Source organism: Mesocricetus auratus, unplaced genomic scaffold, assembly GCF_017639785.1.
Source record: "Mesocricetus auratus isolate SY011 unplaced genomic scaffold, BCM_Maur_2.0 Super-Scaffold_100008, whole genome shotgun sequence".
In the NCBI taxonomy this organism is placed as follows: Eukaryota; Metazoa; Chordata; class Mammalia; order Rodentia; family Cricetidae; genus Mesocricetus; species Mesocricetus auratus.
In genome coordinates, this window is record NW_024429192.1 from 86,743,554 (window position 1) to 86,769,338 (window position 25,785).

Sequence of the window (25,785 nt, forward strand, 5' to 3'; positions counted from 1 at the left end):
ACAGCAATGAATTGTTTTAAAATAAAGTTTCTTGTGGTTATCAATAAACATTTGACCTGCATATCTGTTTTATATACCTGGCTTGCATAAAAATTTCTCAGCCACAAAGTGGTCACAAAAGGGAAAAAAATAAAGACAGACTCATGGGGGGGGCGAGTAGGTGTGTAGGCCAGCTTACAGTAACAGATTGACCCTCACTACATCATATGATTGGTACCAGGAATGCAGTTTGGATGTTTTTATATTTTTTACAAACAGGGTCTCTGTAACCCAGGCTGCTCTTGGACACAATATGTAGTAGAGAATGATTTTGAACTCTTGGTCCTGCTGCCTATACCTCCCAAGAGCTAGGAGAGCAGGACTATGCTACCATGCCTGGATGCACCTTTGGACTTGGATCCCCCCCCCAAAAAAAACCCCTCAAGGTGAAATAAGCCTTTCTTCATTATTAGCCGGTGCCCAGTGTTTCCTGGCCCACCTTGTCTACATTTTATTTGCTTAAACTGAAAATTATGAATGGACACAATGGGAGTCTGGTAGTCTGCTCTGGGGTTTTTGATACTTGGGGTACTTAATTACTATTTTGAGACAAGGTGTCTCTTTTTGTGTCTGGCCTCCTTCTTGCCTTAGCCTCCTGAGTTCTGGGATCAAACATGTGCACCAGGTCTGACGCTACTCTTCTTCACTTTGCTCCCGTTTGCCAATACACAAAACAATGGCTTGGAAAGTATTGATAGGGTAAGTCTGTAAAAGCCAGGGACCCGCTGGAAGCACCCATCCCTTGGGCCCTAGGGGCGGAGACTCAGCTGAAGAGAAGGCTTACCGGTGTCTCCATAGCGACGCATCACAAAGGCACAGCTAAGGAGGTGGGACGCGGAGTGGAGTATTTCTGCCTTGTCAGGGCAAGAGACGGCTTTTTGGGACAAGATGGCCCAGTTTAAGGACAAGTCTCCGTGCCCCACTCAATGTGACCCCAAGTTCCAGTCAAGTAAGACTGCGCACTCTGCGGGTCTGCGGGGAGGGGCGTGCCGTGTGTGCAGTGGGGGGGGGGTGTCTGAAGTAGGGTACTTTCTGCCCAAGAGCATCCATCTCTAGTGGCGCTGCTTCTATCATAGAGGAGGCACAAGTGAGTCCGAATGACGGGGAGCCCATGACCTCGCTCCTGTAGGACCCTTTACCCTCCCTGCCGTGCCCCAAACTCTGGGGTGTCCTTTAAACACTTCAGGGATAACTCTGTAGGGGCACGATGAAGGATGAGGTTACAGTTAGTGTCCTTCCAAGGATAACAGGGAAGAAGACAAGTGAACAGAACCGGGGAAGGTTGGGAGGGAGAGAAGGAACCCAGCTGGCAAACCGCAAATACAGTTGGCCAGAAGCGGGTGGGGTGGGAGGGAGGGGCGGGAGGAGGGAGGGGCGGGGTCAGCGGGCCGGGGCAGCTTCCTCTGCAGACGCTGCCTGCGAGCTAGCTGGGCCTGTTTCAAAGGCGCTCTGCCAGGTGACAGATGGAGAGCTTTGCTCTGTGGTTCTTGCTTGCAGAAGCAGCAGGGTTTACCAGCTCAGCGTTTTGCGTTCTCGGAAAGACAACCTCCCTGGCTGTGACACCAGTAGCATGATTACTGACTGCATCGTCAGCTCCTGCATCCCTTCTAGCAATAATGGCAGGTTGCAGGGCCATGCGGGTTCTTTAGAATTGTGCTTCTAAGAGAACAATGAAGAGTGTGTTTACATTCCAGTCGAACTCTCTGAACTAAGAATGGAAAGTGAAAAAAAAATCAGCTCAAAAACGTTAAATGTTCTTAGTTTCTATGGGATAACGAGGTCCAGAGATGGAGGAGGGAAAAGCTCCCAGGATTCCCAAGGGAATTCCTTAATTTCCCTTTCTAAGCATTATGTTAGGGTTGCTCCACCGCCAGGAGTCACCCTCCTTGTTTGGAATAGGTGGGATTAGCATTTCCCCACTTACCTGGGTGATCATACTCCACAGCACTTCCGGTGCTGCACAAACGCCAGGGACTCCACTCTTTGTCCCCAGCTCCAAATGTGCAGACCCAACGACCCAACTGTTGACAAGGCGGTTTCATGGGTGTCCCAGAAGGGCTTCTACCTCAGTATGGGCAAAATCATGTCCCTGGTCTCCTTGGAACCTTCCAGACACACTGAGAGTGTAATGATAAGGGCCCAGGCTGTTAAGAGAAGGTGGCCTAATTTCCTTGATATCTTAGTTTGATTACACATCTCTTCGATTCAGCCCCTACTTTCTTCTCCTGAGTCACCTTGACCAGGCCCCTTTAGTCTGTCCCAACCACTCACCAACCGCATCTTCCATTACTAATAAAGTCATCCTCCTCAAAGACTGATGCCTGTTGTTATGCTCACTGAGTGAGCAATTCTGGGGCACTGTATGCTTTTGCTCATGGGTGTTATAAGAAACCACAGACTGGAGGCTTAAAATGACATCAATGTATAAGCCCGCTGGCTGGATCTAGATCTAGATTCTAGATGTTGAGGCCTTGTGCCTCTGGAATCTCCAGGCCAGGAACCAACATTCCCTCCTTCCTGCTGGCTGTCAGTAGCTGTTTTCTTGTTTTGTTTTGTTTTTTAAGAATCTCACTAACTAGTTAGTCCAGCCTGACCTTGAACTCATGATCCTCCCTTGCCTGCCTCGGAAGTGCTGGGAATACAGGCATGCACTACCACCCCTGGTTCTGTGAGCACGCATAACCAGGGACATGTCATTCAGTCTCTGCTTCTGAAGTCTTACTGTTTGTCACAGGGATATATGGCATTTGAGGTCCCCAAAGACAATCGGGGTGATTTTCCCATTTTTAGATCCGTGATTTCATGCTTAAGGATCTCCTTGTCTGAATGTAGTCAATTTCCAAGTTCCAGGATTTCAGACATGGACATGCCTTTTGGGGCCTTATCCAACACATGATAAGTACTTTTTAAAAATTCTACTTTATTTATATGTTTACTTATTATGTGTACAGTGTTCTGTCTGCATGTATGCCTGCAAGCCAGAAAAGGGTACCAGATCTCATTATAGATGGTTGTGAGTCGCCATGTGGTTGCTGAGAATTGAGCTCAGGACCTCTGGAAGAGCAACCAGCGCTCTTAACCGCTGAGTCATCTCTCCAGCTGATAAGTACTTATTAATTAGTGCATTTGGTCATCAAAACATCTAGAATGAGAATTGTCAGATTCAGGGCTGGAGAAATGGCTCAGCAGTTAAGAGCACTGTATGCTCTTGAAGAGGACCTGGGTTTGGTTCTCAGCACCCACGTGATGGCTCACAACTATCTACAGCTCTAGTTGCAGGGGATTCAACAGGCTCTTCTGGCCTCTGTGGGCTCCTGCAGGTACCTGGTGCACACAAACTCACACAGCCACCCACATACACATAAAAGTAACAAAAGAATCAACTGTTAAAAATAATTAGATGTTGTTTATAGTCAAACTTTCTTTGGACTGCCAGCTCCCAAATAAGGACATAGGGACTTCTTATTAATTATGAAAGCTTGGCTTCTTCCCAGAGTTCTTATCCCTGCCTAGAAGTTCCACCTATCTCCTCCTGCCTAGCTATTGGCTATTCAGTTCTTTATTAAACCAATCAGAAGGTGCCTTGGCAGACGAACGTCTTCACAGTGTATAAAAAATGCTATCCCACAACATACCTGCATCATCTATCAAGTTGTTGTGAAAACAAAATAATATGCACAGAAAACCTTGTACAGGTTAGCACAATACACACATTAGTTACTATTTAATTATATATATTATATAATGTAATATACATACATATATTTGGAGACAGGGTCTCGTTGAGTAGCCTTGGCTAGCCTGGAACTCTATATATAGATCAGGATGGTTTCAGACTCAAGAGATAAGGCTGCCTCTGCCTCCTGAAGGCTGCTATGCAAGGCCTATGCCACCACATCCTGATTAACACGACCATGAACACACCGGGTAAGTCACCATGGTTACCAGCATAAGGCTTGATGAGGCAGGCAGTTAAAGGAGGTCTCAGCAGCTGGACTGCTTCTCTGGAGAAACAGCTTCACTCACAATGGGCTGTTTGCGGCACTCCAGACTCTAGCTCCATATTCACTTCTGAGAAATGCTTTACTTCACACCTGTTTCCCTGTCAGATCCCTTCAAACTAAACCACAGCTCACATGCCCCTCTTTTGATAAAATCCCTCTGGATCTGCCCTTGACCCTCCCCCACATCTGGGCAAAAGAACAGCATCCTTCTCAGGGTGCCAGGAGTGCACAGGATGTCAGCCCACTGCTGAAACTGTGCTCCTGGGACTCAGCTCATCTCCATAGGACCATGTGCTTTCCCAAGCCCCTGAAGGGCTCTGTATCCCATCCCAGTGCTGAGCATGGTGCTGACTCATGGCAGGGAATCCGAAGAACTAGACCCAGAGAAGAAAGAACTGACCAGGACAACAACAGAACCACAGGAGAGATGGGTTTGGGACCACAGAGAAAGCCTTGGGGGATACCACTGACCACTGAGAATGCAAAAGAAACCAGTGAGGTAAAAGCATTTCACCAGAAACAGTTTGAGGATGCTGTCATTATGGATCATGGATTCTCATGTAATGTAGAGGCTTAACTCCGATAACACCATTTTCAGGAAAGTTGTCAATGGAGGTCAAAGCACATACATACAAAACTGACAAAAAGGATTACAATAAGAAGAGCATTCAACACCAAACGGAGATATGTTGGAAAGTAGATGGGCATCCAAGGGCCTTGGGATTAGAGTACAGACAGAAGTTATGGTCTATGCTTAATTGCATGGGAAGGAGACCTTCTTGGCCTAGGGGCAGTCAGGCACGATGTTCCTGTCCCCAGAGTATTCTAGAGCCAGGCACTCAGTTATCCACACTGCCAGCTGCCACTTCTCAGCTGTCCTCAGCAGAGGAAAGACCCCTGAAGAGGACATGTGTCTATGTGATGGACTGGAAGGTACCATGTGGAGCAGGGTTCTCAAGGCATGTCTGGGTCTGATTAGAGCAAACTTGCCTTTACATGAATGGGTGTGCACAAGCACTCATACTCACACACACACACACACACACACACACACACACACAGAGAGAGAGAGAGAGAGAGAGAGAGAGAGAGAGAGAGAGAGAGAGAGAGAGTCAGATGACAGAATTTTGACTTTACACTGAACACATCTGAAGGTACTATACTCTGAGATCATATTTGGTACTGGCCCCACCTACAAGCCACTGGGAACTACAAGGAAGGGCCAGGCAGTGTATGCAGTGTGGATGTTATGGACAGTACAGTGGTACACAGCCCCAGCTGGAGGGAGCTGGATGGCATGAAATTTTTATCACTGAACTCAAAATGGCATGCGATTTTAAACTTAAAATTTAATTTCTAGAATTTTCCCTTTGGTAGTTTTGAGTCGTGATTGACTAAAATACCCTTAATTGAAAGTGCAGATAAGGGAGACTTTGTATGCTTAACAAATTTTGTGGCACTTTGTTGTTTAGTGAGCTGGTCTGATGATGTAGGGAGCTGGTCTGGTGATGTAGGGAGCTGGTCTGATGATGTAGGGAGCTGGTCTGGTGATGTAGGGAGATGGTCTGTTGATTTATGGAGCTGGTCTGTTGACACAGGGATTTGGTCTGATGATGAAGGGAGCTGGTCTGATGACGTAGGGAGCTGGTCTGGTGATGTAGGGAGCTGGTCTGATGATGTAGGGAGCTGGTCTGGTGATGTAGGGAGCTGGTCTGATGATGTAGGGAGCTGGTCTGATGATGTAGGGAGCTGGTCTGTTTATGTAGGGAGCTGGTCTGGTGATGTAGGGAGCTGGTCTGGTGATGTAGGGAGCTGGTCTGATGATGTAGGGAGCTGGTCTGGTGATGGAAGGAGCTGGTCTGGTGATGTAGGGAGCTGGTCTGGTGATGTAGGGAGCTGGTCTGTTGATGTAGGGAGCTGGTCTGATGATGTAGGGAGCTGGTCTGTTGACACAGGGATCTGGTCTGGTGATGTAGGGAGCTGGTCTAATGATGGAAGGAGCTGGTCTGTTGACACAGGGACCTGGATAGATAAACTCTGCTATTGCTGATGCCCAATGGCAGACCTCAGCATCCTTCTGTAGTCATTTGGTATTGTTTCCTCTGTCATCTCAAGGTACTTCCTTTGCCTTTCAGGACACCACGTGCTGGGTTTCTCCTTTACTAGTTGTCTGGTTTTTGCAGTTCTTTTCACTGGGTTTTATTCTTAGTCCTCAATCCCAGGATTTAACCATGTAAATTAACTTCCCTGTGGATCGTACATGCACTGATAGTTTCAGTAACATCCATGCTCCAGAATTTTACAGTTATTGATAAAGGTGAGTTATTATGTTCCAGGAAAGTCAGTGTAAGACACTGCTAGTGGCTGATATATGAAAAAGATTCCTTTAACATGAATTCACTTTTGCAGATCAAAATGGCGAGAGCCGAATCCCACTGTCTTAGTTACTTTTCTATTACTGTGGCAAAACACCATGACCAGGGTGATTTATTAAAGAAAGCATTTAATTTGGGGGGGTTGATGCCATTCCAGAGGGTTAGAGTCCATGACCATCATGTCAGAGAACAATGACAGCAGGTGGACAGGCCTGGTGCTGGGAGTGGTAGCTGAGAGCTTAAAACATGAGGCACAGAGAGAGCAGAGTGGGGAGAGAGAAGAGAGGAAGACACTGGGCCTGGCGTGGGTTTTTAAAACCTCAAAGTCCATCAGCCATTGACACACCTCCTCCAACAAGGCCACACCTCCTAATCCTCAAACACCACCAACTGGTGACTACGCATTCAGATATATGAGCCTATGGGGGCGCTCTGATTCAGACCACCACATCCATTATGTCTATGCTTGCATGTGTATATATAAGTCAGCATACAATTACATGGCCGTGTGTGCATGTCAGGGGAGGCAGAGACACAGCTCTGTGCTGCTATCTACAGCACCCACGGAGTTACCTTCAAGGTGAATCCTAGGGGCTTCGTTGCAGAAAGAGTTTCTGTGAGCAAGCGTACGAAGAAGAGTTGGAATTTATTAGACATTTCTAACATGGACCTTAAGCACCAACGTTAAGAGAAAGAAAGATACTTAGAGAAAGAATGAGACATATCCAAGTTTGGCTATGGGCTTCCCCAGGGAACACCCGGCTCCACCGTCTTTCCAGTGAGCTCATACGTACATTTCTGTGAGTTTCCGAGTTACAGAATTTCAAGGGTATAATTTACAACAAAGTTTAACAATTAAGCAAAGCTTAAAATTTAAATAAAATCTAAAATTAATTAAAGATACATAAGCAAGCTTGTTTCTTGCATCAAGAATTTCTGGCGTGGTTTGAAACTATAAGGTGGTTTTTTACGTTGTTTAAGGTGGTTTTGTGTGTATATCTAGGGGTGGGCGAGGGGTTCTAACATGGTAAACTTCTGGCCCTGTGCGTTAGTTGTCTTTACCATCCTTGTTTGAAGTATCTGTGGAAAATCCTGCCTGTTCTCTGCAGGCGAAAACCCCTGCTCCCTCTTTTCTTTTTGTTCTGCCTCATACAGCTGTAGAATAAAACAGGGAGGACGGGGCTGGCAGGGAGGAAGACTGTGGAGGAGAGTGACAGTGGACAGGAGATGGAGATCAAGGAGGGGCATCCAGGATTTCAGCGTGTGACGTATTTCCCTAACATGATGCAAGCTGGCCACTAAAATGTAATAGGAGCCACCTGAAGGTAGAACTCAAATCAACTTTTTGAACAAAAGCCTTAGAGCTGTTAAAAATAGCATGTATGTGGGACAGAGGAGCGGGCTCAGTAGTTAAGAGCATTGACAGCTCTTGCAGAGGACCCGAGTTCAGTTCCACATCTGGCAGCTCAGAATCATCTGATGCCCTCTTCTGGACTCTTCAGTCACTAGCTCATGGGACACACATTCACACATGTGTACACATAAATACAAAAAATAGCATCTATGAATGGGCCTGTTTCAATGTTGGCATAAACCCAATGGTGAAGTCCACCTCCCCTTTCCTATTGAGACCGTTAATTGACCCTTATGGTTCACTGGACCCTAAGATGAAATTACTGCACAGATTTTTCATTTACGATCTTATTTTAATCACGGAAACAACATATGGTCAGGATATTCTGCTTTGCTACACTTCAAATCACCCTGGTGTCCTTTTAGCAGGTGACACCAACTGGGATTCCTATGCTACCACAATGAGGACAGCATTCACACCTAAAACAGGAGCAGTGGCCAATCTAATACGGTAGGTGTCTGCTTGTGTCACGTCGAGAGACCCATTGCAATTTGACTTTGTCTTTTATTAATCATAATCCAAAACAAGTAGAAATAGTGCTATGGCCAAATTCTGAACCCCCAAACCACCAAGAGACCTGTTCCAATGCAAAAGCAAAGAGTCTTTTATTATTAAAGAGCTAACTATCTTCGCTTCGGCCCTTTGCCCACTCATCACAGCAGATGGCGTGAGAAGGACCCCAAGGGGCTGCGAGGCAGGGAATTTATTGGGGTGTGTAAGGGGAGTGTCTAGAAGTATGCAACAGTCTCAGGATTGGTGTGCTTCAGGGCTTGGGTGACCTGTCCTGTGTTGATTGGTTAACTGGTTGCTATAGCCTATAGGCCCTCCCAGGGCGGTTGCTATGCTCTGCACATCACTGTTATGCCATTGTTACCATAAAGCAGTCCTGAGTCTGCCAGCTAACTTCTGATTGGTTCCTTGCCACATGGAGGGCATCTGACCTCATAGGGACTGGGAGGACGGACAAGGTCAGGAAGCTCAGCACATTTTGCTGAGTCAGAGGACATGGCTGCCAAAGAAGCGTGAGGGTCTAGTTCCTTCAACAGCAACTGGAGACACTAGTATCTTAGGGTCCACTGTCCACTCTGTGGTCTTCCAAGTATCTTGAGAACCTACCTTTCCAGACTTCATATAAGGAAATCAGAAAAGTCCTCCCCACATTCCTCCCAGTGTTACTGAGCAGTGTGGGTTGCTGTAGACCTGTGCTAATAGACATTATACATGACTTGAGTACCTCCCATAGACTATAAGCAGTGACTGTTGAGTGGACAGATATGTGCATGGAAGGATATGTATCACCATCATCACCCATCCTGTCCTGGAAGCTCGGACGGCTGTCCTCTGTACTTCATTCTTCCAGTGACTGTAGTGGGAGCTTGTAGCTTCTCCTCTAGACTCATGTGAGCTGAGGGCTGTGGGCTTTTTGGCCACTTCTGAGCTCAGTGGTGGGGGGAATGTATCAGTTACTTTTCTGTTGCTATGATTGAAGTGAGTTTATTTAGGCTTATGGTTCCAGATTGTTAGGGAGGTGTGACAGCAGCCAGATGAAGCAGGAAACTGAGAGACCACATCTTCAACCACAAAGCAGAGAGAGCAGTCTGGAAGTGGGCTAAGCTATGAGGCCACCTACCAACAGAAATGTACTCCTCCAGCAAGCATGATCCACATAAGGAGTCCATGACCTCCCCAAACTGCCACCGAGTGTCCAAACACCTGAGCTTATGGGCACTTCTCGTTCAAACCCCCACAGTGAATGAGCAGGGAGTCCTGTCTTTCATTGCATGATTGATGGATATGAGACCAGCAGGGAGAGTCTCATGGCATGTGCTCACTCTGTAAATGAGAATCTTTGTTCTTTAGAGTTGATCCTGAGACGCCAGGCGGATTATGAGCAAACTTCTGTATAGTCCTTGTTATATCTGCATCACACCACTTGTGCCTCAGTTTACCTGTTGGTACAAAGGGTACGATGATCCTTGTCCACAGACAGAGGGAGTGTCTTCTGAGCTCTCAAGACACTGACAGAGCAATTAGTCCAAAGAAGTTACTCATAAAATGTTTGGTAGACTGCAGCAGCTCCAAGGCTGTAGGTCTGAGTTGCTAGATGTCCTACTGAGCTGGGGCAGTTACCACTGTCCTCTCCCAAGGAGGATGCCAGGTCTACAGGCTCTGACAGTTGTCCAAAGAGGGAGCATTTGGGATGAAAGCCAAAACCAGAGGTATTCGTCGATTTTCAAATTCACATATTTTTAAAGTTTTCATAACTGTGAAGGTTGGTACTTTAAGCCCAATCTAAATATTGATATTTTAAAATAAGCTTTTAATCATCCTCAGTGGGAACTTCAAGTGCCCTAGCACATTAATATTAATTGGGGTCCTTTCCTAGTTCATTGTCTTGGCCACAGCTGCATATGATGACTCTTGAAAAATGTCCTTTTTGTTTGTTGTTGTTTTCTTTTTTTTTTTTTTCTTTTGAGACAGGGTTTCTCTATGTAGCATTGGAGCCTGTTCTGGCACTCACTCTGTAGACCGAGTTGGCCTCAAACTCACAGAGATTCACCTGGTTCAGCCTCCCCAATGCTGGGATTAAAAGCATGTGCTACCACAGCCTGGCCAAAAAGTCATCTCTTTTTTGATAATTTATTTCATGCCTTTGCTGTTGTTGTTGCTGCTGGGCATAAAACCCAGAGTCGTACACATGCTAGCAAACAAATCTACATCTGAACTACAACCCCAGCTCTCATGCTTATTCATTTATCATTTTTTTATTTAAAAACTACAATGCATGAGTTTTTGCCTATGTATGTATGTATGTATGTATGTATGTATGTATGTATGTATGTACATACCACATGCATGCAGTACCCATAGAGGCCAGAAGAGGGCATTAGATCCTGTGGAACTGCAGTTAGACAGTTGTGAGCTGCCTTCCATGTGGGTACAGGGAACAAAACCCAGGTCTTTAACAGGATAGCAAGCACTTTTTACTGCTGAACCATGTCTCCTTTCATCCCTTGGCTTTTGAAACAGTCTTACAACGTAGCTCAGGCCGGCCTGGAACTAGCTAAACAGCTCAGTTTAGCCTCCAATACATCCTTTGTTCTTCACCTCTCAACGGTTATCTTTTTCCTTCTTAAGTGCTGTACTCCATCCACAAACGCTCCCCCTGTTGTGACATGTTTATTTCTTTTTTATGGAATTAAAATATAACTAAATTGTTTCGCCTCTTTCTTTCCTGCCCCCAACCCTTTCCATGTAATGCCCTTGATCTCTCTCAAACTCATGGGCCCCTATTTATTTAATTGTTGTTTTATATATGTATGTGTATATACATATATTTTTCTAATTATAAAATACAACCTGCTTAGTCCATATAATGTTGCTTGTATGTATATGATTTCACAGCTGATCACTTGCCACTGGATAACTAATTGGTGTCCTCTTCTCTAGGGGAAGACTATTTCTCCCATCCTCAGTGATCCTTCGCTGTCTGTAGTTCTTTGTGTAGGGCTGAGGCCCTGTAAGATTTCTTTTCCATGTTAGCATGTCTGTTGGTGTCACCCATGTTCAGTTCTTGCTTAGGCAGCCACGCTGGTGAGACTTTGTGACTGTAGCTTCACTGATGTTTCTGGGAGACACAAAGTCACAGCAAACTCGCTGTTCCTCTGGCCCTCACAATCTTTCCGCTCCCTCTGCCAGTTATCCGTGAGCCTTAGGCGCAGGGTTGTGTTGAAGATGCATCAGCTGGGGTGGGGCATCACACAGCCACTTGCTCTCTGCATTTTGGTAAGCTACAGTTTTCTGTAATGGTCTCTGACTGTTGCAGATGTTTCTCTGGTGAGAAGTGAGGCATACATTTGTATATGAAGATTTGGAGTTAGAAACCACAGAGAGAGAGAGAGAGAGAGAGAGAGAGAGAGAGAGAGAGAGAGAGAGCAGGCAATGTTTGTCTTGGGGTCAGTTACTTCACCCAATGTGATCTTTCTAGGTCCACTCATGTACCTGCAAAGTTCATTGTTTCATTTTTCTTAACAGCTATATAGTAGTCCCTAGTGTACATGTACCACATTTTCATTATCCGTTCTCCAGCAGAAGGACATGTAGGTTGTGAAAGCAATGTATTGATCACCCTATTATACTTCTTTGTAACTGAATATATAAATTGAAAATAAGTTGTAAGTATTATTGAGTTATCACAGTTCTTTTAAGCACATAATTGTATAAAGCAATATATATGAAGCCAATAATAAATATATTATTTATGAAATGATTTATATGGCATATATGAAGTTAATAATTAATAAATTAAAATTCATTTTAGAGGAACTACATGTTAGTGAGATAAATGAGTTTATGCATTCAGCTGCCAGTGTTGTTTTTAGGGTGGTAGGGCACCTGGCTCCAGCCTCTTTCTAGTGCCCAGGAAAGTGTCCATCTATAAATGAGCATATTGTAACAGAGAGAGAGATCCAGTGTCAGGGTGTTGTTTAGATGCCAGAAGTCACAAGGAGATGGTTAGCCGCTGATATGTTGATGGCTTGGTGGAGAACCCATCCCATTTTATTGAAAGCAAATGACAAGGTCTGTCATGCATTTACTGAGTTAATCCCCATTTTCAAAGTCTGAGAAATAAGCAGTTCCACCGAATCAAACAGCGGCTGAATTATGCCTATTTTTCTTCCACTCTGATGTAACTTTTAAAATCTTAATCTAACTCAGGACAGATTTGGAAAACAGAAACAGGAATTTCAACAAATGTTAGGCAGATTTAAAATTTTCCTAAATTTATTCTATGTGTATGGATGTTTTACCTGCATATATGTCTGTGTACCACATGCTTGCCTGATGCTTGAGGAGGCCAGAAAAGGGCTTTGGATCCGCTGGGGCTGTTACAGAAGGTTGTGAGTGCCACATTGTTGCTGGGAACTGAACCCAGGTCCTCTGCAAGAGCAGCCAGTGTGCTGACCACTGAGCCCAGTGCTCTGACCACTCCAACCCCTGGTAGAAGTTTTTAGAGAGGCTTTCAACTGTCACAGACTTTAAATACATTTTTGTCTAAATATTGGAACCAAAATTTTATCTTGTACAGTTTATGGCATCTCTGTGTGCTTGGTAAAATCACTTTTATTGCTAAAGATGCAAAACTACATTATTTCCTGTCAAGATGAAATCTATCTACACTTACTATTCACATAAATGTTAATATATATTTTAAGGAATATTAAGAAGAATATTGAAACATAAATTATGGAATACATTTTTAGGGAAGATTATTAAAAGTAGACAAGGAAAATATAAAACAATATATGTCTTATGTGATTAACTATATAGTCAAACCATGAAAATAAAGAAACAAGACATGTAAGCTTTCCATAAACGGGGGAGTATTAGGGAAAACAACGCGGGCTGGACATGGTGTCTCACACCTTTAAGGCCAGCCTGGTCTACATTGTTCCAGGCTGGTCAGGGCTACATAATGGGACCTGTCTCAAAACAAACAAATAGGTGATATTCCCTAGTTAAGAATGTTATTATATAGAACACCATGCTAAACTTCTGAGAATAAATAACAGCTACACTTAAAAGTCAGCTAGCCAGGCAAAATGACTCATACCTGGCATCCCAACACTGAGGAGACTCAGAAAGACGGTTGGTTTGAGGCCAGGCTGCCTGCCTGCCTGCCTGCCTGCCTGCCTGCCTGCCTGCCTGTCTGTCTCTGTATTAGAAACTTCAATGATTTGTAACACAAAAGGGTTGACTACATTGCATTGCAGTGAATATTTCAAACTATGGTTGGATTAAAAATAAGGTTAAAATACCATGCCGAGTGATGAGCACAAACCCTGAAAAACGTCACATAGCACATGATTCTTATGAAGAAGTTTCACGCAGTAATCTTGAGAAGTATGATGGCCCAGAAAAGCCTCGTTATATTTAAAGCCGTCAGCAGCGGCCTGTGCAGTTCCTGTGTCAGTCTCGTCTTCCTTCCCAGCTAATGACATTTCCCAGGGATTTTTTAAAAACTGAAAAACAAAAATGCTTATCTTTTAAAATGTGAGGGGGAGACCTATTTAAAGTATCCTGCATGCTCTTCTGTCATTTAGAAGCCTCCCCTGAAGCCCAATGAACATTTTGTAGCTGTTAGGAGACAGGGATCCAGACTTCATTCAGCCAGGCTGCCCCTGTGTGGGAATCTGCAGCGTTCGACTGGGTGTGTGGTACTCAGGCCCCAGTGACGTCCTTCACTCTATAGGAGCACCTAGGCAATCGTGGAGCCTGAGTGACAGGCAGACTTTCTTGAAAGCTCTCTGATCAGGGTTGTCCCAATGCCTGCCTTCCTCTCCCTTTCATGCATTTCCTGTAATTCCATAATCTAAAAAATTCAGTTGATTTTTATTCTGTATTCTGAAAAAATAATACTTAATTGGTATTGGTATAAATGTCTAGGAGCACATGGTATCTGGCAGTAATATCTCATGATAATATCATGTGGGGGTGATACCAGGAGATGGCACCATTTAGTGGTAATATCTGATACTATTTGGTGATCTCTTTTTAGCTGTGAGTTACAGTGTTGGCAACACACATTTCACTGGGGACTTGCACACTGGAGAAGAATATCCAGGGCTGGAGAGATGGCTCAGTGGTTATAGCACTGGCTGCTCTTCCAGAGCACCTGGCTCCAGTTCCCAGTACCCATATGGTGGCTCACAACCATCTGTAACTCAGGTTCTAGGGGATCTAGTGCCCCCTGCTGGTCTCAGGTGCCATATGTGCATATACAGGCAGGCAAAACACTCATACATATAAAAAACTTAATAGAAATGTTTGAAAGGTAACAATATCCCAATTCATGTGCCTTACCCTTTTAGAGAATTGATTTTATTAAGGGAATCTGAAAATCAAGTAATATCTGGCAAGACTTAAGCCAGCAAATCTTTAAAAACAACTATAAAATACATATAATAATTTGACATTCATATCATTGGAGAATGTGGTACTTAGTCTCTTCAATGATTAATGTTGTCATGGTGATAAAACCTAGCATCACCTGGGAAACAGGCTTAGGGGAATGCCTGATTGAGGTGGGAAGGTTCGCCCACTGTGGGTGGCTTCATTCCCTGGCTGAGATCCTGGACTGTGTTTGTGGAGGAAGGGAGCTGAGCATCCCTTGCGGTCTGATTTCTGACTGCTGGTTGCTATGTGGTTGGCTGCTTCAAGCCCTGCCACCTTGACCTGTGCTCTTGAACTGTAGGGAAGAAGAGGCCCTTCTTCCCCTGGGTTTTTGTCAGAGGATTTTGTCACCGTAACTGGAGAGGACACCAAGATAGCCCCTTACTCTAATCTCTACTTCTTGTTTTTGCAGTCCAAAGAGCGTCAGAAGATTAGGTTTTACCTACTCTCTTAGCGATCCTATTCTGAACCAGACAAATTATAATGAGGAGTATTGTTGGAAGACATATCCTAAAGAAGATAAGATAAAAAGTGGGACTTCAAGAGGACTAAGGTCACATAAGGCTCATCTTGGTCAAGTAAGACACCAGCTACTCATCTGTTGGATTTAACAGTGTCTTCAGTCTGTAAGAGCCTTGCAAAGACAGTCCGTCTGTCTGCGGTGGCCACAGTCATGCTCCTCCTTGCACTGCCTTTATCGTCTTTCTTTCCACTTTTTCTAATCCCTAGAGTTTGGAGATTTTAAAAACTGAAATAAACCAGGTGATGGTGGTGCAAATCTTTAATCCCAGCACTCGGTAGGCAGAGGCAGGGGATCTCTGTGAGTTGGAGGCCAACTTGTTCTACAGAGTGAATTCTGGTGCAGGCTCCAAAGCTACAGAGAAACCCTGTCTGGAAAAACAAAACAAAACAAAAAACTGAAATGATGCTCATGTAACACAAAATTAGCCACTACAATGGGAACAATCAGCCGTGTTTACTACATCCCTGTTGTGTGCACTACAATGGCAAGCTTGTAAAGGTTTTTTTTCTTTTTATTCCTGAAGGATACACCATGCCCATTAAACAACCACTCTCCATTCCCTGTTCCTTTACCCTGGAACCCACCGATATGCCCTTAAAAAAAGATTAATTTATATTATGTGCATGTTTTGCCTTCATGTATGTGTACCATGTCCATGCCTGGTACCTGCAGAGGTCAGAAGAGAACACCAGATGTCCTGGTAAGTGGAGTTACAGATGGGTGTGAGTCTGCTTGTGTGGGCTGGGAATTAAACCCAGGTTCTCTGCAGGATCAGCAAGTGCTTTTAACCACAGGCCCTCTCTCCAGCCCCTCCCCATCCACTTTTGAACCCTATGGATTACTTATTCTGGATATTTTATGAGAGATCATGTAGTGTGATTTTTGTGTTTGATTTCTTCAATGTAGTACCACCTTCTGGGGTTCCCCATGATATAGCAGCATCAGTACTTTCAACAACTGAGCAACACTGCATGTGTATGTTATGTTTTTTCTTCTGTTTGTCCAGTGATCTGTCTTTGGGATGGTCCTGACTTTCGGTTATTGTGCGTAGTATTGTATGAACAGGTATGCACGAGAGTACTTGTGGCTATGATCATGTTTTGGGCACTCAGTCCTTTCTGCCTTTTATCACTTCCTTCTCCTTAGAATTCCCTCTCCTGTCCAAGGGGAGCCTCCCCTCCATTTCTTCAAAGCTCAACCCAAAGAGCTATCTCTTCCCTTCCCCAGTGGACAAAGATAACTGATCCTCCCCGTGTGTTTTCTTGGCACCATCTGTTCTCCCATCACAAAAGGCTCTGTTGTAAAGGGTTTCATTATCCAGACTGCCACCTGGGCTGGAACCATCTAGAGGCATCCTTTAGATGACACGGTGGTAGAGTGGATGATGGTGATGACTGAGAGAGAAGAGAGGAAGACAACATCCACATTTATGACTTGTGCCTGTGATGCTGATGCTGCAGACTGTGCTGGAAGGATTCGGTGCGGTGGTGAAAGACAGGGAGAGATGGGATGACACACTGGGTGGAAGTCTGTCCAGCTGGTAGATGAGTTGGAGATGTAGACTTGAGAATCAGAAGGACATACACCATGACACATTTCATCCGTCTTCTCTTGGCTTCCATTGGCTCAGCCATTAAAGAGCGCTTGATGCTACTGCAGAGGGTCCAGACTCAGTTCCAGAACCCACATGGCAGCTCACAATCATTCATGATTCCAGTTCCTGGAGACCCGACACGTTCTCTGGCCTCTGAAGCACCAGATGTGTACATATACACATACTGGCAAACACTCATACACAGGAAATAAAAATAAGTAAGTCTCTCCTCACTAGGGTCACCCCCCTTGAAACAGTTTCTCTGTGTAGCCCTGGATGTCCTGGAACTCATTTTATAGGCCAGGCTGGCCTTGAACTCAGAGACTGCCTGACTCTGCCTGCTGAGTACTGCTGGGATTAAGATGTGTGCCACTCTACCTAGAAAAAATAAATAACTCTTAAACAATTAAAATAATATGTTATATTTATTGAAAATGTATACGTATACATAGGCATAAGATTTCCCTGTATCTATTGCACGACTAAAGACTTCAAATATTTGTTGGGTGTATAGGCATTTTGCCTGTGTGTACATCTGTGCACCATGGTGTGTCTGGTGCCCGTGGAACCCAGAAGAAGGTATTAGATCCCTGGGAACTGGAGTTTCAGATGTTTGTAAGCTGCCATGTGGGTGCTGGGAATTGAACCTGGGTCCTCTGGATGAGCAGCCAGTGCTCTTAACTGCTGAGCCACTTCTCCAGCTCCCTATTAAAGACCATTAATAGGTGTTTTCATGGTACTCTGAGTGTTTTTAGTCAACATGAGCTAGTGTGTCAGATTCCTGTGCTTTCAGCCAGTGAGAACTGGTGTGTCAGACTGCCCTTTGTGCTTTCAACCAATGAGTGTTAGCACCAGGCTGTGGGCACTATTAATCACCGAGTCTCAACAGCCGCTACCATTACACAGAGAAAACCAACATATATCATGTGGCTCATTCTGTCTTGCCCAAACATCACTGACAGTCTATTCTGAGGACTCTGCCTTCAGTGTATGTCCCGGGGATAGACAGTTGCTAAATAACACAGTGAGTATGCAATCACCAAAATCCAGACAGGAAACCTGCACAGCCCGTGGCATCTTCAACACAGACTTTACGTTTGTAATTGTTCTCTGCAGCAGATAAATCACAGAGGAGCGAAGGGGTACTGCAAAGCATAGGCACACACAACTATCTCTCAGAATTTTGATGCGATTCTGAAAAGCACTTTCCTAGTTAGTAGAGAAAGGGAAATGGAGACAGGGCTTTCTTTGTAAGACAGGAGAAGCGATGCAGGCTTCTTTTGGACGGTGGCAACCACCCAGCAGGAAGGGAGAAACTGAAGTTTCAAGATAGAAGTGAGAACTGTTGGAGTGTGCTGGCCTTGGACCCTGCTGGAAACACCTCGAAGTTCTTCCACCGTAGCCATTTCCCACCACATCAGCTGTGAGTGCAGGTGCGGCTCTTGGCAGACCTCGGAGCTCTCTGGCTGTCGGTGCCATTTTCTGAGGGAGCTGGGAAACACTTCTGTGTTACTGTTAGGAAGCAGCAGGCAGGAAAGAAGGGTAACTTGTTTGGCTCAGCCTTTCATGGTGCAGCCCATGTTTCCTGGCTGTATTTGAGCAGAACATCAGGAGAGAAGGAGTGGGTGCCCATGGGATGGTACTATCACCTACAGATTGGGTCTTACCCCTCAGTAATTCTCTCTGGAACTGTCCTCATGGACATGTAGAAAGCTGCTCTTCAGTCTCTTCACTGGTTTACAGTTCAATCAAGCTGACGATGAAGATTAACTGTAACAAGCAGTCAAGAGAGAGGAAGATGGGAGGAGAGACAGAGAGGCAACTTGAGCATCTACAGTCCCGGGCTCTCATTGTGGTGAAGAGGAGCCGCGGTGCTGCAGCTCTATAGGGAGGAAGGCTTTTCCCTAAGACGCTCAAAGGGACACCAGACACTATCTCTGCTCTTTACAAATGTGTCACCAAGACCAGAACTAACATGCATGTGGTCCATGCGAGAGTTCTACTCTCAACACATGAAGTTGATAGCCTTCTGTTGTCATTGTCAAAGGCCAAAGCAAGCACACAAATGTTATCTGTGATGGTTGAATCTCCATTGTTACCTTGACTGGCTTTAGAGCTGCATCAGAGACATCCCACCCCGTGTGTCTCGGAGTTTGCAGAGAGCTTTAACAAAGAGACACACCCTGAATATGAGTGTTGCCATCCCTGGTGGTTCTGGTCCAATACTGAACAAAAGAGGGTGGGGCGGGGAGGAAGCTGAGCTTGGGCATTTATCTGCCTCTTCTTCCCAATTAAGAATGCAACACCACCATCCTTATCTTGCTACCTTGCATTCGCCACCACAATGAATTATAACCTTCAAACCATGACCTACACAATTCCATCCTTCCTCAAGTTGCTTTTGCCAGGCATTTGTCACAGCAAGAAAAGCAGCCAAGTTGGCACTTGTGTTATGGTTTGTAACTTCTGGGTCCTCTCACCATGCTCTCTGTGTAGGCAGCTGCAGTATGGTTGCCGGTTGAGGGGTTCCAAAGAATAAGGACACACAGACATTCATGTGTATTCTCGACTCCATGAAGTGAGCCTTTCTTACTAAAACCGTGCTTGCATTGACAGGAATTCTTTCAGTGGACACTCCCCAAAGGGGAAGAAACCCAACCCCTCCCTTGGGTAACCATTCCGTCCATGGAAAAAGTCCGGGAAGCGATAGCAAATCAGTTTGTTTCGCACACCAAGAGGGACTTCGTGGATGTGGCTCAAGGTGAGCAGGTATTCCTCCTTTCCCTGGGTGTGTGCCTGGTACTGCCCCAGTGGTGCTAAGTGGCACGGAGGTAGTCTTTCTCTTTCAGGAACCCCCAAGCTAGTGTGGCACACAGACTTTTACAAACAAGGTCAGTCAGTTATAGAAAGGTGTCCTTTGCAAGAAGGGTAAGTGGCTGGAACACAGCTCAGTGGTAGCATTTTTGATCTTTAGCACTGCAGTTTAAACAGGCAAATAAGTAAACGTGTGTTGCTATGCACATCTATCCCAGGGAGTCTAGAGGCCTGAAAAGATTCCCAATAGCTAGGAATTGTTGTGAATGCCTGCACCCACACCTTTGGAAGCAAGGGAAGAGGACTGGAATTCAAGGTCAGCTTGACATGTGTAACAAGGTCCTGTCTCAATACACAAAGCAAGGAGAAAAGAAAGGAGAAGGGAAATGGGAAAAGATGAGAGGAGGAGAAAAGAAGGGAGAGGGGAAAAGGAAAAAGAAAAACAGACACTCCTTCTCAGACCCAGTAGTTGATGAAAAATTAGCCATGTAGAGTCATGCCTTTTTAGCTTATGGTTAGTTTCAGTGAGTGACTGGGCGTGTTTTGACGAGGGTGTTTGTAGAACTAGAGGGCTGAGCATGGGACTGCTGGAATTCCCAGAACAAGGCTGGACAGGGAGGGGGGAAATGTTTGAAGTCTTCCAGGCTGGTGTGAGGGCTTTTGGTAGCCTCCCTCTGTAAAGCCTATTCTTCCTGCCAGCCGCTTAGGTCACGCTGCTGTCTCAGCCCCCAAATAACACACAAGACACTATATTAATTATGAAGCTGTTGGTCATTTGTTATGGTTTCTTAATAGCTAACTCTGACTTAATTATTAACCCAAAATTAGTAACACATATTTTTATAAGGTCTTATCTTACAGAGAACACCAGACTTTCGTTCTCTCCCCCCCACCCCGATCATATGTTGACTCTCCACTCTTGACTACATTTCCCAGAATCATCCTCAACTCCTAGTCCCACCTATCTTGCTTCCCTATTGGTTAACAGTGCTTTATTCATTAACCAGTAAGAGACGTATACACAGAAGGACTTCCCCCATCATCACTCTTTTCCCAATTCATCATTCCGTGCATCTTCTTCCAAGTCCTAAGTACACAGGCTCTTTGACTTGACTTTGCAGAGAATAAACTGTGAGCTAAGAAAATGTCTTGAGACCGGGCATGTATTTGAGTGGCTACACCAGTCCATCTGTGTGATGTTTTTTATCTATGAATTCATTACAATAAAGTGATACTTGTGTTAGTTCTTTTTCTTAAAAGGGGGAATGTCTGTGTTTTCTGCTGTAGCAGAATACTGCTGTCTGGGCATTGTTGACTATGTGCCCCGACCCACAGGACATTCAACGTGGGGACTGGTGGACACCTAGGAGAAAGATGGGGAGCAGGGGATATGAGAAAGAACACCAAGACAGGTATCTGATCAAGGTGACAGGATTTTAATCTTTCCAAGGTATATTTAAGGGTTTGGAGGAGGAAGCGAGGAGGGGCAGCTTCAAGGAAGCTGTCAGGGCAAAAGGTCAGGGGTAGAACCTCCTGTGTTGCTAGGTAACCTGACCGTAGGTCCTTACTTTATCTGTCTCAATCTTTCCCTATTGTCCAAGTCTATCTTCTCGTGGACTTGGGGGATTTCTGTTGAGCTAATCTTTAACTGCTAATTAAGCTGCAGGCCTGTTTCTGGAATTTAGCAGAGGTAGCAGGGTAGTCCATAGTCACGTACTCTCTATGAGGATTGAGTCGTGTCTTTTCTGTGAGTATGTGAGGCAGCCTCATCTGGTTGATGGCTGGAGGCCCCGGCAACTATGCATATCCTCACAGTTCACGTGTTGAAGGCTCAGGCTCCAGCAGGAGGCACTATTTTGAGAGGCAACTGAAGTAGGGACAATGGGGATGGACCTTGGAAAGACAGATCTTGTCTGGACTCTTCTTCATCTTTCTCTGTTTCCTGGCTGCTTTGGGGTGAGAATCTTGGCTCTACCATGTCCTCTCTGCCAAGGCCCAACCATAACCCAAAATCTCTGAAACTGTGGCCCCAAATAAGTCCTTTCTCCTGCAAATTGTTGTTGTTAGGGATTGGGTCAGAGTTATGATGACTGGCTAGCACAATGAGTAATTTATAAATCAGTTTGGCTTGTGGTGCTAGAGGTCAGAGGTCCCAGATACAGGGGCTACATCTGAAGGCCTTGATGTCTTTAGAAACAGGGACTACATCTGCTGAAGGCCTTGGTGTCCTTAGAGGCTAGAGATGTTGGATTCCTGGATCTGGCATTACGGGCGGTTGGGAGTCATTTGACATGGTGCTAGGAACCAACTTGGGTCTTCTGCAAGAACAGAAAGAACTCCTAACAGTTTAGCTGTCTTCCCAGCCCCACTTATCATGGTTTTTGTTGTTGTTTTAATCTTTCATATTCCATGGAAGACCCCTCTCCAGAGGCCCTTGTTCACTCAAGGCCAGCAGAGGGCTTAGCAGCTAGAAGGAGCTTGGGAAACACTTGCTGATTGACAGAACATATGAAAAACACTATTTTGGAGCTGGGTGGGTGGAAGAACAAAGGACAGTGTTAGGTGCAGGCGGACATCAGGGCCATAGAAGAGCACTCAGATCTGTGTTCTTTTGAAAGGTGTGCGTTTCTAGTCTGTTCATGGCAGGCCAATCACGGCTGCCCCACATGCAGGCAAACTCTCTCACGCCTCTTATTCTGTCTGATCCTCCCCCTCCTCACAGCCTGTCTTGGTTCTGGGTGCCAGTATCTCTCTTTAGATGGCCTCTTGCCTACCTCTCATCCTTTGTGTGTCGCAGTAGGTTCATTGGCGTACAAGTCCATGTCAACCCGGCATAAAACCCTTTGGGGGCTCCTATTACCCTCAAAATGAAAGCTAATGCCTCAATTGATGTGACTGTGATTTGTGTCATCTGGTCCTTGCCCCCTCTCTGTGGTTCTCCCCAGTGACCCCCACACTCATGGGGAGGCTACTCAGCTGCCTGTCCCACAGGTTTGCCAGACTCCTGACGCTGCCTGCTGTCTACACGCTCTGGCTTCCCTCCTCCGCAGCTCTTCGCTTTTGATCTGCCGCCATCTAAGTCTAGGCTTTGGCTTCATTTCTGCCCTGGAAGCCTCTCTACTTCTAAACTTTGGATCTCTCTCTCTCTCTCTCTCTCTGTCTCTCATTTGTGTATGCGTGTTTCCATTATAACAACTTTTGCAGGATGCACCACATAATGGTATGGTAGTGCGCATTAATTTCTTTAACACTTTAAGCTTTTGAGGGTTCACTGAGAAATTACAGTGAATGAAGAGGAGTGGGGTTAAAAAGTGGCTGTTTTCACAATCAGGCTTGGAGAAGTTGGCTTTGAAGAATTAGAACAGCGAGTGAAGACAGCAAAATTAATTCCCTGTTTCTGGTTCATGTGTTTCTGGTGCTGATGATTTTGAATGGTCTTCTATATAATTTCATATTGTGTCTTTATGCAGAGCCTTACTTCGTTTTGATTTTGAGATGAGATCTCACTATGTAACCGTGGCTAGCCTATAACTCACTGTATAGACCAGCCTGGACTCACACCTGGCCTAGAAACATTTTTTTAAATCACGATTCCACTGGGGCTTGAACCTAGGACCTTTGGCATGTAAAACAGATGTGATCACTATTATACCATGGAACCCAAAATATGGAATGTGCCAGGAATTTGTGTTGGTCTTAATGGGAGCCATCATCTTGGGGGTGGGGTTAGTATGACTTACTGGTAATGGTGTCACAGTTACCAAAGAAAAGAAATCCAGGAGGGAGGTGGACTGTGGAACTTTACAGGGAAGAAGAGTTTCTGGCTTTGTGAGGTTGCTTTGTAAACACAACCTGCCCTCTGAGAATGGCCTCAAGGGGCCAAGTAGCAGGAACCCAGACAATACATACATGGGACTGAGAAAGAATGAATCTATGCTGCAGAGGATTTTAGTGGAAATGTTTTGAAGAAATAATAATGTTATTGTTCATTAGGGACAATGGTGTCCCTCAACCTTCTGTCAGGAAGGGACAAACTTTAACTAGTTCCCGACAGTGGAATGACATCTCCCACTCCATCTAGGACTGCCAGTTTCAACAAATAAAAGCAACAGGCTGTCCAGTTAAACCTGAATTGTGATCTACAGCAGATAATGAATACTTGCATGTAATCACACAAAAAATAAAAGTATTCACTGATTACAGCATTCAGATTGAGAACCCTGCTTCACATGGCAACTCTGACCAAATCCTGAACCTCTTCCTCTGGTTTGTCTCACAAAGGCCTAGGAAGTCCCCAGCAGGTTCACCACTGGTTTCTGTTCCCAGCATCATACTGAGTGTCTAGCCATTCAAAAACTGCTTATGGTCTGCTGTGGAATATTAGTTGAAGATGTGTTACATTTGTCTATGCTGTGCAATGTTTGTTTAATGATGCAAAGATGTGAGGGAAGTAGGATCTGGAACATTTTTTTAATGTGTATGGTGTTTTACTTGCATGTGTGTCTGTGTAGCACATGTGTGCCTGAGGAGACCAGAAGAGGGCATGGGATTCTCTGGCACCAGAGTCACAGATGTCTTTTATGATGCATTTGTTTAACTCTGTGAAGCTGGGTTACTTTGCCTGTCTAAAACACCTGATTGGCCTAATAAAGAGCTGAATGACCAATAGCTGGGCAGGAGAAAGGATAGGAGGGGCTGACAGGCAGAGAGGATAAATAGGAGGAGAAATCTGGGGAGAGAAATCTAGGACTGAAAGGAGAAGAGGAGGACTCCAGAACCAGCCACCTAGCAACACAGAAGCCACGGAGTAAGAAGTAGAGAAAGGTATATAGAAAGGTAACAGCCCAGAGGCAAAAGCTAGATGGGATAATTTAAGAAAAGCTGGCTAGCAACAAGCCGAGCTAAGGCCTGGCATTCATAAGTAAGAATAAGATTCCATGTATTTATTTCGGAGCTGGGTGGCAGACCCCTTCAAAAGAGCAAAGAGTAAAAAACAAAACAAACAGCAACAAAAACAACAGCGGTCAGTGAAGCATATACTCTCTCTTGTCTGAGAGTGGAAATGGTTCCTTGGTTGAAGCACTCACAGAGTACACAGACTATACCTCTAACCTCGAGAAGAGTCACTTTTAACTGCGAGTTGGAAGCCACTGGCCAAAGCAAGATGCAGTGACAGGCCACTCGGAAACAGTTCACAAGGGGTAATCATTGCCTTCCCTTCTCACCCCAGCTAAGAAGACCATGAAAAGGTTTCCCATGTCCCAGGACTGGAAATCGTACCTTCCCCGGCCTCTGGACACTGAATTTCGGCACCATTACCAAGTTCCAGCCAAGATTCCTGAACTGCAGGATTTTAGTTTCAAATACGGATGCTACTCAACTTTGCCTGTTGCTTCCCAGGGTCTAGGTAAGGAGGCCTGTAGGGATTACAAATGCATAACAACTCACCAGGGCTCACGGTCTGACACACAGAAGCCAATGTTATGGCTCTGACTTTTGAAAAGAGTTTTATTATTAACTGACAAGGAGGGGCATGGGTTCGTCTCTAATATTGTCTATTGGCAAAAAGACCAAAGCACAGGGCGTGAGGAAAGTAGGAGCTGGAGTTTTTTTATAGCACACACATTTATTTATTTATTTGTTTGTTTATTTATTTATTGCAGATACAGTGTTCTGCCTGCATATGTGCTTGGACACCAGAAGAGGGCACCAGATCTCATTATAGATGACTGTCAGCCACCATGTGGCTGCTGGGACTTGAACTCGGGTCCTCTGAAAGAGCAGTCAGTGCTCTTAACCTCTGAGCCATCTCTCCAGCAGGGAGCTGGAACTTATTACAAATGCGTATGGTGTTTTACCTGCATGTGTATCTGTGTAGCACATGTGTGTCTGGGGAGACCAGAAGAGGACATTGGATCCCCTGGCACTGGAGTCACAGATGGTTGTGAGGCACAGTGTTGGTGCTGGAAACTGAATCTGGGTCCTCTGCAAGAGCAACTAGCACTCTTAACCACTGAGCCATCTCTCCAGTCCCTGTACCTGGGATTTTCCGTCTGCTCTGGCATTCA

At 45.1% G+C, this 25,785-nt stretch overlaps 1 protein-coding gene across 6 annotated transcripts in view; it reads left to right on the forward strand.

Moving 5' to 3' along the window:
* The first annotated feature begins 828 nt into the window (after positions 1-828).
* The window catches only part of Tex26 (testis expressed 26), a 34,374-nt gene continuing 9,417 nt past the window's right edge, over positions 829-25,785 (forward strand). The window contains exons 1-6 of one of the 6 annotated variants that reach the window (XM_040751404.1): positions 885-988; positions 7,574-7,743; positions 8,198-8,282; positions 15,199-15,364; positions 19,520-19,664; positions 24,948-25,124. In XM_040751404.1, coding sequence (XP_040607338.1) covers positions 8,233-8,282; positions 15,199-15,364; positions 19,520-19,664; positions 24,948-25,124 — 538 coding nt within the window. In that variant the 5' untranslated portion in view covers positions 885-988; positions 7,574-7,743; positions 8,198-8,232. Of the gene's footprint in view, positions 989-7,573; positions 7,744-8,197; positions 8,283-15,198; positions 15,365-19,519; positions 19,665-24,947; positions 25,125-25,785 lie in introns of all 6 variants that reach the window. The other 5 variants (XM_040751405.1, XM_040751401.1, XM_040751400.1 and 2 more) reach the window with 5 other exon arrangements.